At 39.2% G+C, this 12,534-nt stretch overlaps 1 protein-coding gene across 1 annotated transcript; it reads right to left on the bottom strand.

Annotated features, from left to right (window-relative positions):
• Positions 1-6,887: 6,887 nt before the first annotated feature.
• On the bottom strand, positions 6,888-8,881 carry FMN2 (formin 2; the record flags this gene model as incomplete). Its single annotated transcript, XM_010136277.1, has 1 exon — positions 6,888-8,881. A coding segment is annotated over exon 1 (1,942 nt), but the record flags the coding sequence as incomplete, so codon positions are not given.
• Positions 8,882-12,534: the final 3,653 nt, after the last annotated feature.

Genomic DNA, 12,534 nt, shown 5'->3' with positions numbered 1-12,534 from the left:
CTATTACTAACATCATCTCTTATCAGTCCAAACTGATACACACAATTCTTCACTATGCAATTTTGTAAAACTTCTTTAATCTCAATGGTTCTAAATTTAATTTGGCATTTAATGCAGCCTAGCCCATCTCTACCTTAGAAGTAAATCCAAGTATTTGTTCAAGCAGCCACAGGTCACGAAACACAATCGAACTGAACTAGTAAAGCTCTGAAGTGGGATGCAAATTAACAAAATTATTTCCACCTTCTCATTAGAACCCCAGCATGCCTTAGCTTTCCTTCCTCTCCAGGATCTGTGCACTCAAGATCTGACAATCTTGTCCAACTTTATTGACTTCTGAGTTTTTAGTATTTATTACAATGTACAAAAGCTTTCCTTCTTTGTATCCATAAACAAAAACTGGTAAGATGAAGAAAGGGGAAAAACAGAAAATTAGAACTATATTCCATTAAAAAAATATACATGCACACCTATATATTTGTGCAGATATGTTCTTCTAGAATAAAGCCTAAGTATGCCTTCCTTGCTGTAACTGGACATTCATGTTCTTTCACTGATGTAATAAAATATTTCCCTCAGTTATTTCTCAGCATACTGTATTGTCTTGACTCTTTGCATGACAAAGGAGTGTTTAAATTCACACTCTCTATTACGAAGGCAATGTTTAATTTGATTTTTTTTTAATGAAAATGACCTTTTCTTCCATAACTGTTAGCAGATGTTAATTATAGTGTTACTACAGCATTGACATATTTTGTACACTGATATTTTTCCATTATCGTTGCAAGGAAAGGGAAAGGATACAAGTTATTTTTTCTCCTTGTATATACTACCTATTATGAGTCTTCAAGGGACATCTGAGCCAGATTTAGGCATCAAATAAACTCTAGAATGAAAGCTGCCTCCTGTAGTTCCACAGTAGAGTTATCTGTGCTTCCTCCTGATTCAAATTCACACCAGATTCAGAACACCTGCATTTATGATAAATTTCGTGTAGATCCTGAGACCAAACATTTCATACATTCACTGACAAGTAAGAACGTCTCAAAGATAAATCTCATTTGTAACTAGGCTTTCCTGACATTGTTTAGCTGCGTATATCAAGACATCAAAAAGATTAAATTCTCAAGCATTTCTCATGTCATCTGTATTTATATTTTTCCATTTAATTTTATGTGTATTGGGATTTAGTTTTACAGCTATGTTGTTTACATACACAATCTCATAACCACTGTTTTTTACTGCTGCAAAACTGCTAACTGACTTAATGGTCCTATTATCTATGCATATACAGGTGAAAATCATGTTCTGTATTTAGCAGGGTTTTGCATCAGAAAACATAACCCACTTCCTGTTCATAGCCTAGCTATTTCCCTCAATGGGAAGGAAACTTATTATGGACAGCAGCAATATGGAAATAAAACGGGGAACAGTCATTTTTTACTCAAGGTAACACAGACCATCTCGTTGTTCCTAACTTCCTTCACATGAACTGCAATGTAGGAATGCAGGAAGTTGCTGCTGCTTAGAAGAAATAGTAGCCTGACACTATATGGACATGTAGTGACACTACATGTAGTGTAGTAGTGACACTACACTACACCATGGCTCCTGAACCCACTTTGCTGCCTTTTCTAAAGCATTTTAATGACATGCAACGGCTTCTATTATCAAGTGAAGAGGCAAGAACGAGGTGAGGCGATGTGAGGTCCTCACATCCTTCCATCACCTTCCTTTGACAGTTTTCACTGCTTTTGCTCTGTTCCCCTTGTATCAACTCACCTCATCCCCCCAAAAGATAAATTCTTAGGTATAGAAGTAAGTATCCAGAAACTGTTTTTTTCCACCTAGCTGCTAAAGAATGATGCTTTTAAATCTGCCTAAAAATAATCAAAGTCACAGGAACACCTACACATATATCCTTCCTCACCACTATTCCTTATGTAAGTTCAAATTTTGGCAGGAGTAGTTTATGAGGAATACACATAGTCATATCCTGAGCTTGGTTAAACTGCAGCACAAACAAAATATCTTGGGTAACTAATTTTTTTTTTTCATTTTCTGTCACCACGATTCACATTAGAACTTGGATCCCTCATATACAGATATCCTAAGATATTCCAAGAAATGCTTTTCAATTTCAAGTTTATTTTTCTTTAGACACCACAGAATGAAGAAAAAGGTGAGGCCTGCTTCAAGAAATAGAATTTTTCTGCAAAGAGGTGGCCAAACCACAGGTTTGGTTATTTTTTAAAAAAGACAAACCACCCCCTAAGCTATTAAATACTTTATAAATACTAAAAAAAAAGCACACAGATCCAAGAAATATATACAAAATTAAATTCCACATAGCTATTCCTACTGGAATAATCCACTGCTCTTTTCACAGCAATGAAGTCACTAAACCACAGGATGTCCTTTAATGACCAGTTCTCGCCACATCCCATGTGTGATGGATATTATATTGGCAATGCGTCTCAGATTCAAGCAGAGCTGCATCGACCTCCAGCTATAAACTGCCCATTTCCCTTTCCCCCTTTGCACCCCAAAAGAGACCAGCAGGCAACCAGGAAAGCACATTTCTACTCCAGATGTAAGTCAAGCTGCCAGTCAGACCTCAGAACAGGGCTACTGCTCAGAAAGCAGTTGTCAGAGAGATGCAGTCATCTAACCCCGTGACCAAAACCTGCTACTCCTAATGAAGTTCTAGATAAAGATCAAAGCATTAGTCATGAGACCCCATCAAAATAAAAAAGCCTGTGGCAACACTGCATTCCGGTGGTGTTACTCATGTTGCCCTGATTCCCACATTGCAGTGCTGGCACAGAAACATTAAAGCAAGGTATCAGCACTCACCAGTCTTTCAATAACATATTGCAGCCCATTTTCAAACACATTTTACAGTAGTTGGAGTGCAGTATTGCAGTCCTACCCTCCACTCCCTGCAGGTTTGGGTTTACTAGGCAAAAACAGGAGGATCTTTCCCTTCAGATGCTTAATAGCAACACACAGTGTAATGAGTGATTCCATATCACATGAAGGCTTTCTGTTGGGCAGCTCCCTTAGAGGAGGCTGCACTGCCCCATCGCTTGATAAAAGAAACATTTGTATTCCTGCTAACAAACATCATCAGTGAAACAGTAAACGTAAAGTAGACTTAAATAAAAATTGCATGATAAACATCCTTACCAGGCTGCCAGTAGATACAAACCCATACTGTGTTCATCACCACATATATCAGATGCTTGAAAGAGCATCTAAAAAGATCTACTTTATGTCAAGTTTTCACATACTTATCTATACTAAGACTTTTGTATATGCCTGCAGACACTGCAAGTGGGTGCAGTGACATTAGCACAGCAAAACAGTCTTTGTGAGAAGCAGGCTTGCACTTGGTGGAAATCAGAAAACAACCATGAGCACACAAGCATGGAACTGACTTCAGGTTTTGTTTTATGGTAATCAGGACTTTGTTGGTTTGTCTTCTGTTTAAAGCCAAAGCAGGACAAATATAAATCCCTGAAGAGAAATTTAAAGATAAATGATCTATTTGAAAGAGGCTCTTGCAGCAAGTGTATTACAACCAGCCAACAGAGATTAGAAAGCGCATGGGTTTGTCTGGGGCAGCTGATGTGACTCTTACATTTAATTATGTAACAAGACACCCTTACTAGCTCCCCTGTAATCACTGCACTTCTAATTAATGCAAGGATAAACTCCTTTTTATTAAATCAATCTATTAGCTTTTCTGTTTCAATGAAGGTAATTTTTGAAAATAACAACCTCATTTTCCCCACCAAGTACCCTTAATGTTAGTGCTAATGGTTCATTGCCACATACTGAAGTGAGAGGGCCAATGCTATTCATTCAGGTTCAGCTCTTGCCCTCCTGGGATCACGACAAGCCATGGCTCCAATATGCATCAGGTAATCTAGAACTCGAAACTACTGTCACTGCAGTTTCAAATATAGCTGTCCTCACCATAAAAGAAAGATTTGATGCCTGAATTACAAAATGCCCATAAATTTGTCCACGCCACATTCTTAGCCAATTCATCACATTTGAAATACCATATTTGACTTATTTCTCATATAAAGCAAATTGAAAACATGCAAATTCTCTACTATTCCAGTTGTTGGCTACCATCTGCATTTTACATTAAAGCAGCCTTAGAAGAGGTTATATAGATCATTGTGAAAACCAAATGGCACACAGCCAAAACACAACATAGTGCAAAAGTAGGCCAGTCAACTGTATAGAACCTGCTGTCATTAAAATCAATGACTAAAGCATTGTGGAATATTTTACTTGATTCTAGTTAGAAATGCAAACAACACTGCAGTTGCTGCACACCAAGATGGGATTTAATGCTCCAGGCCATAAGATGATTTTTTTTTTTTTTTTAAAGATAGAAATGAGTCACCAAAACAACGTTATTTCTAAAAACCTGATGGTAGTCCCCAAACTGATGCATTTCATGCAGGCAATTAAATACAATATTTTTCAAAAAGCAGTATTCAAATCACAAGGAAATTATTTCTGTAATTGTTGCTGTGCAGGCTGGTTTGAATAAAGAGGCTTTTTTCGTCTCACAGCAATGACAGCCAGTCTATGGGAATACTAATGTTAAGTTTAAATAACCTTTTCTTATGCACTCCTGTTGCTATTTTTATATTCTTTCAGCTTGTAAATATATTTTTAAAAATAAGAATGATCAAGAAGAGATAAAGTGTTATATGATTTCTGGATCCCTCATTTCAAGCTTTTCTGTATAAACTGAAAGGTACAATTGTCCTCTGCCTGTAAAGACAGCTGGTATGTACATGCAAATGAGGGTCACCATAATTTCCATAATAGACAAAACTACTGTTGCAGTGGACATTGGTCCCTTCACAATAACAGTCTAAAGTGTTAGTAGGAAAACACAATAAAACAAAATTATTAATAAGGATATCAAAACCTTGTGAGGAAATACGAAAAAATCTGTTTTCTGGGAAACTGGTGTCTAAAAAGTAATTCTATGTTTCTGAAATTTGCCACATAAAATTTATTTCCATCATAGCACCACCATAAAGAAGATTTAATTGCTGATGATGTAATTTAAATCTTTGCTCTCCAAGTTGTTTATAAGCTGTCAAATATCAATAGCAAAAAAAAAAAAGAAATGTGTGCTTTTTATACAGTATAAGTCTGAAAGTAGCCATCGCCTCAAATTATAAAACTTTAGGTAGAAATATTTGAAATTAAATCTAAGAAAACAGGTGAAAGAGATTTAAATCACAAAGAAAGATTCAGCTCACTTTACAGGGGGCTGGTCTCCTTCAGAGGGGGCTGGGGGTTTTTTGTGTTAAAAACTTGAATTCTAATTTTCAAGACTGAAATTGAGGATTTCTGTTCAAGACTATTGAAGAATGAAAGTATTCTCGTGATCTGAATCTGGAAAACAGTGTTAATGCTTTACTTGAGTACTTCAAACTCCTGGAGCTGGCTGCTGTTCAAAAAAAAAGCCACTAATTTTAATTTCCGTTTCCAGACAGGTTCATTCATCAGTAATACTGTGCTGTCAAGCAGAGTAAAATGTGCACAAAGAAAGGAACTACAAATGCAAATTATTACAAGTCATAAAAATTTTAAAGATCTAAGTTTAAAACAAGATAGTCTTTTTATGCAAAACATTTGTTGGTGGCTTAACTGTGCTCTTACATGTGATTTTTAAATCATGTCATTGTTCCCTTCATAAACAATACTATTTTGTTTAGTTCTCATAAAAGCACAAAAATATTCTCACTGCATTTTTTGCAAATACCTTGAGTACTGTGCTTATGCATCTAGAACAGACTTCTGTTCAAAACAAACCTGAGTACAGATTCAACTGTTCTAATCATGCAATGGATGCTCATAGGGCATGTTCTCTGTGTTCTCTACAGTATTCTTCAGTGAAAAATAAATGGAATATGTTGCTGAATTTTCTCTGTCTACATACTTCCTACGTGGCAGAGCCCTCCTCTATTTGTGAATACATTAGCTTTATATAAATGCTTCAGATAGGGGGAAGAGAAAGGGGGAAAAACCCTCGAAGTATAGGAAAATGGAACCATCTATTCACACTATTTCATTTCTAAACTCTATATTCCTATGCCTTTGTGAGAGGATGCCAGCTACCTAACAGGCAAGGTAAAAGGACACTTTCCGGAATGTCACCCTATGCAGCCCCAGCAGCAGCAGCTCAGTACCAATTTGTGCTAACCACAGTTTCCCTTCTCCATTTTATGCTGCCTTTTCAAGTCATTGTTTTCTTCTCCTCTTTCCCCCTTCTGAAGGGGAAATTAGTTCCTTTCTGTAGTGCTGTCCATCTGTGCTTGCATGGCTTTTTCCTTTCTGTACTAAGCAAATCCTCATTGCTGTCTGAGCCTAACACCAGGTGCAGCTTTCAAATATTTACAGTACATCAAAACAGTGCCTAGCACAAGTAAACCCCAAACAGGATCACAATTACCGAAAGCTTAGCATCTGAAAGATCTATTTACTCAGAGAGCTGGTCTACCTACAACAGCACAGCTTTTAGCATTCTTCAACAAGAATTACTCAAGGTATCCAGCCTTTCCAGCCTTTTCCTACAGGATTTAGACAAAGGAGGAAAGCAGAAAGAAAAACTTCAAAGAGTTTTGTGCACTTCCTTTGCTGGCAGTACTGCCAGTCTGACACCGAATAGAAAGGCTATGCTCATTAATGAAATGCAACTGTGTTTGTAAAATCAGGCCTTCAATTTTAAAACTGTCAGCACAAGTAAAGACAGTAGCACATGCAAAGGAGTGAATGCAAGTATTTTAAACATATTTTCAAAGACTCTCTGGGAAAAAAAACCAACCTTAATAAATGTCACTCACCTGAAAAGACATTAGGAAATATCTCTGAAGAAGCCTGCACTCCTGAGGACTTTCTTGAATGAGTCAAAGGCACTCTTTCTGTTTGAAATTTTTCTCTAAATCCCTTGTGTTCCAAGTAATCCGCAGAGCCCACCTTCTGTGTTATCTCGCATCTGTGATTAGAGACTTCTTCTGTCCAGTCTGCAGAACGACTAAGTAAACCTGCCAAACTAGCAGATCTTTGCTTCTTGACTGAGACCTTTTCCTGTTTGTGGAAGGACTCCTGCCTCCTTGTAAAAAGTGGGCTCTGGGATGGGGAGGGAGAAGGTGAATGGTTGGGAGAACTCAGTTGCCTAGTTGTGGTTTTGATGTAACAAGGGTTAATTAGATAGGGCTTAAAGCATCGTGAACCAAGCATTGGACTGCCTGCTGTCCCCTCAGAGGACAAAATGCCATTTTTCATTTCCGTGGATAAACCATTATGCAGGTTCTCTTGACTCGCTGACAGAGTGTGTTTCCCTTCCTGAGTCTCAGCAGCATGATCATGGCCTGCTTCTGAAATACTATCCTCTGTTACTGAGCCCTGCAAATCAACAGCCTGCACTTCAGCAATTTTAGTCTCAGCATCTGCTACCAAGGTTGGAAAATGTTGTTTGGAGCTGTGTGTCTGAGCCACTTTTTCTACCACAGTTTTATTTAAATCATTTTCTAATTCACTAGCTACAGCATCCGCTTCAGCAAAGAGCTGTTCCTGTTCCTCAATCAATAGCTTAGATTCTTGTGTTTCAAATAAGCCATTACGAGGAATGCCTGTGCCATTTCCCGGTTCTTTCAGTTCACGTTCAGTTGCACAGGGGATGGGAATGTTTTCTGCAGTTTCAGATGTCGCTGGAAAAGCCCCCTCGGTGTCTGGGCTCCTCTCTTTGTCAGTGGTAGTTACTGAAAGAAATCGCTCAAAATCTAAGGGGGCTGCTTCTGAATTAGCCATGTGTCGGCCCATTGTTTTGGTAACAAGGTCCTCAGTTCCAATGTTAATTGCCCCCTGCTGCTGCTGCAGTCTAATAGCTTGCTGGATATCAGAAAGCAAATCCTCTTGTTCTGTGGCTGAATGGAAACTGTATATATCCGTATCAGAGCCAGAGCTGGTCCTTTGTCCATCTTGTGTCTCCGCAGCAGCTGGGACAGTTTCATTTCTGATTTCAAAATGTTCAGCCTCTGTGTCTGAGAGACCTCCTTCATCTGCAGAGATGCTTATATCCGGAGTTTTGGTAACAATTGAATGAGTACTGTCCAGCTCTCCAGCCTGCAAGGCCTGGCTTTCCAAAACATCCTCCCGTGAACTACTATTCCCATCTTTAGCCTTGGAGAGATTTTTTCTGATCCTCAGATTTGAAAACACTGAGCCCCTCGAGTCCGACTTACCCTTCTTCTTACCAGATTCACTTCCTTTTGCATATTTCGTCAGTCCCCTTCTGCTTCCCGATACCTTCTTTGTGCTATCTATATCCTTGGGCCCAGAGGCATCCTCTCCTCCGTCATGCACATCACCTGTATTTTTCTTTAGCTTCCCATCTTGATTCCCCATGATTTTTCGCAGTGCACCACCTTCGGGAATCAAGCCATGCTCATGGATTTCAGTCCTCTGGCCTGCCGGCGAGATTCCCTCTAGCGATCCAGGTTTGTTTTCAAGCGGTGGTGATGCAAGTGAAGCAAACGCTTGCTGTGCCTCTCTCCCATCTGCTAGAGCTGCCTTTTTGCATAATATGCTGCTTGCACTGTGCTCCGCTGGGACATGCTCAGTACAGCACTGAGAGCTGCAGACAGCTCCTTCCAATGGCTGCTGCTCGCAGAGCCGCTTGCTCTCCCGGCTTCTGCTGCACTCTTGCTTCTTTACGTAGGATTCTGTGAAAAGTATTTCCTTTATAAAAGTCACTTCTTTTTCCACAGTTTTTATTGCCTGCATTGCAAGTTCAGCTCATCACAAAATCATTTATAATTTCAGGACTTCACTGCTCAAGTTCCTGGAGGGAGAAAGAAAAAAAAAAGTTAAAGCAAGGTGCTTTAATTACTCAGAAATTATTCTGCAATTGTTTAAATTAATAAACTAATAACCTTAGAAAGTCAAATATTATGATTATTTAATAGTTTAGAAGGTGCTTAAGCATACGCTACTTTGACAGATTACACAGTACCTCTGGCGATTTACACGTTTACTTTTCAGAGGCCACCAAAACACAATACATAATTTTAAAAGGAGAGTCACCCTGAAAGTAGATAGAAAACAATAATAAACAAAAAGTTCTTTCCACAGTTTTAAAGAGTTGCACTTAAAACCAAATGCATTATGATAATTACCCTGTAAAAACCTCCCACAATTTGTATTCTGAGAAGGTAGATGTACTATTATTCCCAGGACAATCAACTCATCAATATTAAAACACACCACCATTGTTTTCCTTGTTAAGAACATCTGGCACGAAACAAGATAAAACAAACAAGAAAAATAGCAGTATTCAAGTGATACAGTAAAGAATTCCTCTATTTCACTCTATATATTTAATAATTGATTTAGACCCTGCCACTTGCCAACTACTTTTGAAGCTTGTGCAACAGTTTTTATCAGTTGCTGCTTCTCCTGCATTTTTGGTTTAGATGTATAAGCATCAACACTTTGTAAGTATGTTTCCTGAACTTCCAGACAGGTACTCCCTTCCACTTTTAAATTTTAGATTTAAAATAACTGGAATAGAAACAAAAGGACATAGGAATGCCAAAATGCCAAGTTGGATCACTTCAGCCGTTCAATACATTGGTTCAACACCAGCCAAGAAGTCATTAGCTAGATTTGTATTTATGATTTGTCATCCCTAAATGGCCCGGTTTGTTAGGTTCTGTTTCTGTGAAAGACTTTATATTCCTCACACCTCTAAGCTTCTTTACCAGCAATTTCCCTCTCATCAGAGAACCCTTGGAACAATACATCATTCCAGGGAAAGGCATCCTGTTTGTTTACCCAACTCTTACTTTTGGTATCATTCCCTTCCTACAACAGAGTCTACTTGCTTTCCTCTGCCTTAATACACATTAAAGAAGAAGATTATAATTCACACTTTAAAAACTATGCAGGCACCAAAACAATCCCCACCTGCTGTTTTTTTCAAGGGATGCTAAATACCATTACAAATTTGTGGTCATTGTTAAATAATTACTGTTAATTCAGTTTGGAAAGAATATCATTGTCAATAATATATCTAAGTATATTATTTTGAACTACCATAATTTTTTACCCTGTGCTTCTCGATCAGTTACAGCTCTGATGAATGTCCTGTCCTGAATGGTCTGTGGCTTAGACCCAAGAAGCCTTCTGTCTACAAGAGCTCAAGTGTTTTAAGTGGATCAGATGACTTGGTACACTCAGTGGTTTGTTTTGGGGTTTTTTTCCTAGTTTTCACTTATCTAATGAAGTGATTCATTTTTTTTTTTTTCATTTTTAGTACTCAGTCTTCATAAATATACTAGCAAAAGCTAGTACAGCAAAACCTTTAAGGGCATATGTTTTGCTTTTTGACTTCATTCCTGCGTATGCTTTCACTTATTTCACTTGGTTTCTAATTTATTGCAGTATTTTATCTTTTATAGCATTATTGCATACTTGCAGAAGTCATTTGAAAGCTCAGGTACTTCAGTCTATCAGAAGATACACAGTAAGAATTACTTAAGGCACAGTTTGAAGGGAACCATAGTAGTAGAATACTACCCTGAATGGGTATTTTCACTGACTAGAACTGACGAGAGTCTTAACCTTGATTACAACTGGAGTACTTGTAGCTTGCAACCCCATTTAGAAATTCTTCACCCGCTAAAATTTGCCAGAAATCAACATAACGCAGAAGTAATATAAAGATACTGATTTTTTAAAGGAAATGTAGAATTAGTGTGACATTCTGAAACATTCCCTTTCATTCCTTCTCTGTGAACTTGCATTACCAACTCAACCCACTCTCATTGCAACTAACGGTAATTCACCAGCAACAATTACATTGCAACTTATGCTGCAAAACCAAACCATCAATAAAGCTGGTTTACGAAGACTGATCTTCGTTTCTTAATTTGAAACTATAATGGTTTAAACCACATATCTGAACTAGCAGTTTTCATACAGCACATTCTAATCAGTAAGTTCTTAAAAAAAAACCCATCATAAATGTATAGCCATAGATATTACCTGAGTTTAAATCTATTACACTAAAAATGGTTAATTTTCTTCAATCTGCAGCTGTAATACTAAAAGCAAAAGAACTGTAAGGAAAAAAGCCAAACCATTTTCTCGATAGTCCCTCTGATTGTGGTATCCTAACCATCATGGATTTTGTCTGGGATTTCTGATCTGTATGAGGGAAGACCATCACCAAAATGGGCATACTTACATGAACAAAGGTATGCATGTGAACATCAAAGAGTTGTCTCTGGTTAGTCCACATAAGGCACAGAAAACATGTTTTTAAAAAAAAAAAAAGAGGATTGTGGGGGCAGAACGCAAACTCATCCAAAGTGGCAGTGGGAGACAGAGCTCTCAATCAGCATTGCAGGAAAAGTTAACATTAGCCAAATGTAAAAATGGTTGTTGATACTCTGGGGTTTATTTATTCTCAGGAGTTTCTTAGCTTGTGAAAAACCCCATATTATTAAAAGTCAGCAAGAAACCAGAACATTTTACCATCACTATATCATCTTTTAAATGCTAAGAATGTATTCAATAATCTACACCAGAAGAGAGACTTTCAACAGAAAGTAAATGGGGGAAAGGAGGGATTTAGGTGTTCAAGAAAGATATTTTGGTTTTTAGAGTAACTGTAACTCAATCTTGGCTTGCTATAAATTGTCAACAACCAACCAAGGCCAGCTGGTGAGCCTGCCTGCCTGCCTGCCCCGTTTAGTATTTGCCAGTGCTCAGTCAAAACTACCGAGGGGTGAGATTGCAGACCGCAGGCCTCGGCCTGAGATCCCCCTCAGCTCACCTCACCTCAGCTCACCTTAGCTCTCCTTCTCCTCCAAAGCTCAGGAGATGCAAAATGGCAACACACAGAGGAGAGACAAAACTTACAGCTCAAGATGCACGGTCCAGAGACTTCCACGTTAACATCTTCCAGTTAGAACAGTAAGCCCCTGTTATGAGACCGATTAATTTCAAGTGGGCAGTCACCGCGTACTGCAGCCTCTCCGGAAAGGTGGCCAGATCCCTGCAGCACTCCTGCCCGCCCACCTGCCTACCTGCCCCGCTGGGAGGTGAAGGGCTGCCGGAGCACCAATGGCCCGCACCTGGGAGCAGAGCTCGGCCTCCCGGAGCCCAGCCCAGCCAGAGCACGGCCCCCCGGGGCAGGGCTGGGGCTGCGGTGGGAGGTTCCCCCAGGTTCCTCACAAATAGTCAGGGTGAGCTGTTGACGTCCTGGTATTTCGGGCCCACTGCAAACACAGACTGCCTGCGGGGAGAGGGGGTCACCCAGAGGAGCCTTCCCTGAGGAGACGCAGCTTTCTTGGCGGGGACAAGTCTTCAACGTGACTTATTTACTGTGACATGTATTTCTGCTCTCCGCAGTGGCCAAGCAAGAGTGAAGATCCTAATGGCCCATTACTGCCCCTGGCGGGCGCAGTGCTGCCGCAGGCCGCG

The sequence above is a fragment of the Buceros rhinoceros genome, unplaced genomic scaffold (genome assembly GCF_000710305.1).
Source record: "Buceros rhinoceros silvestris isolate BGI_N320 unplaced genomic scaffold, ASM71030v1 scaffold2085, whole genome shotgun sequence".
Lineage (NCBI taxonomy): Eukaryota > Metazoa > Chordata > Aves > Bucerotiformes > Bucerotidae > Buceros > Buceros rhinoceros.
This window is presented reverse-complemented; position numbering and strand designations above follow the sequence as displayed.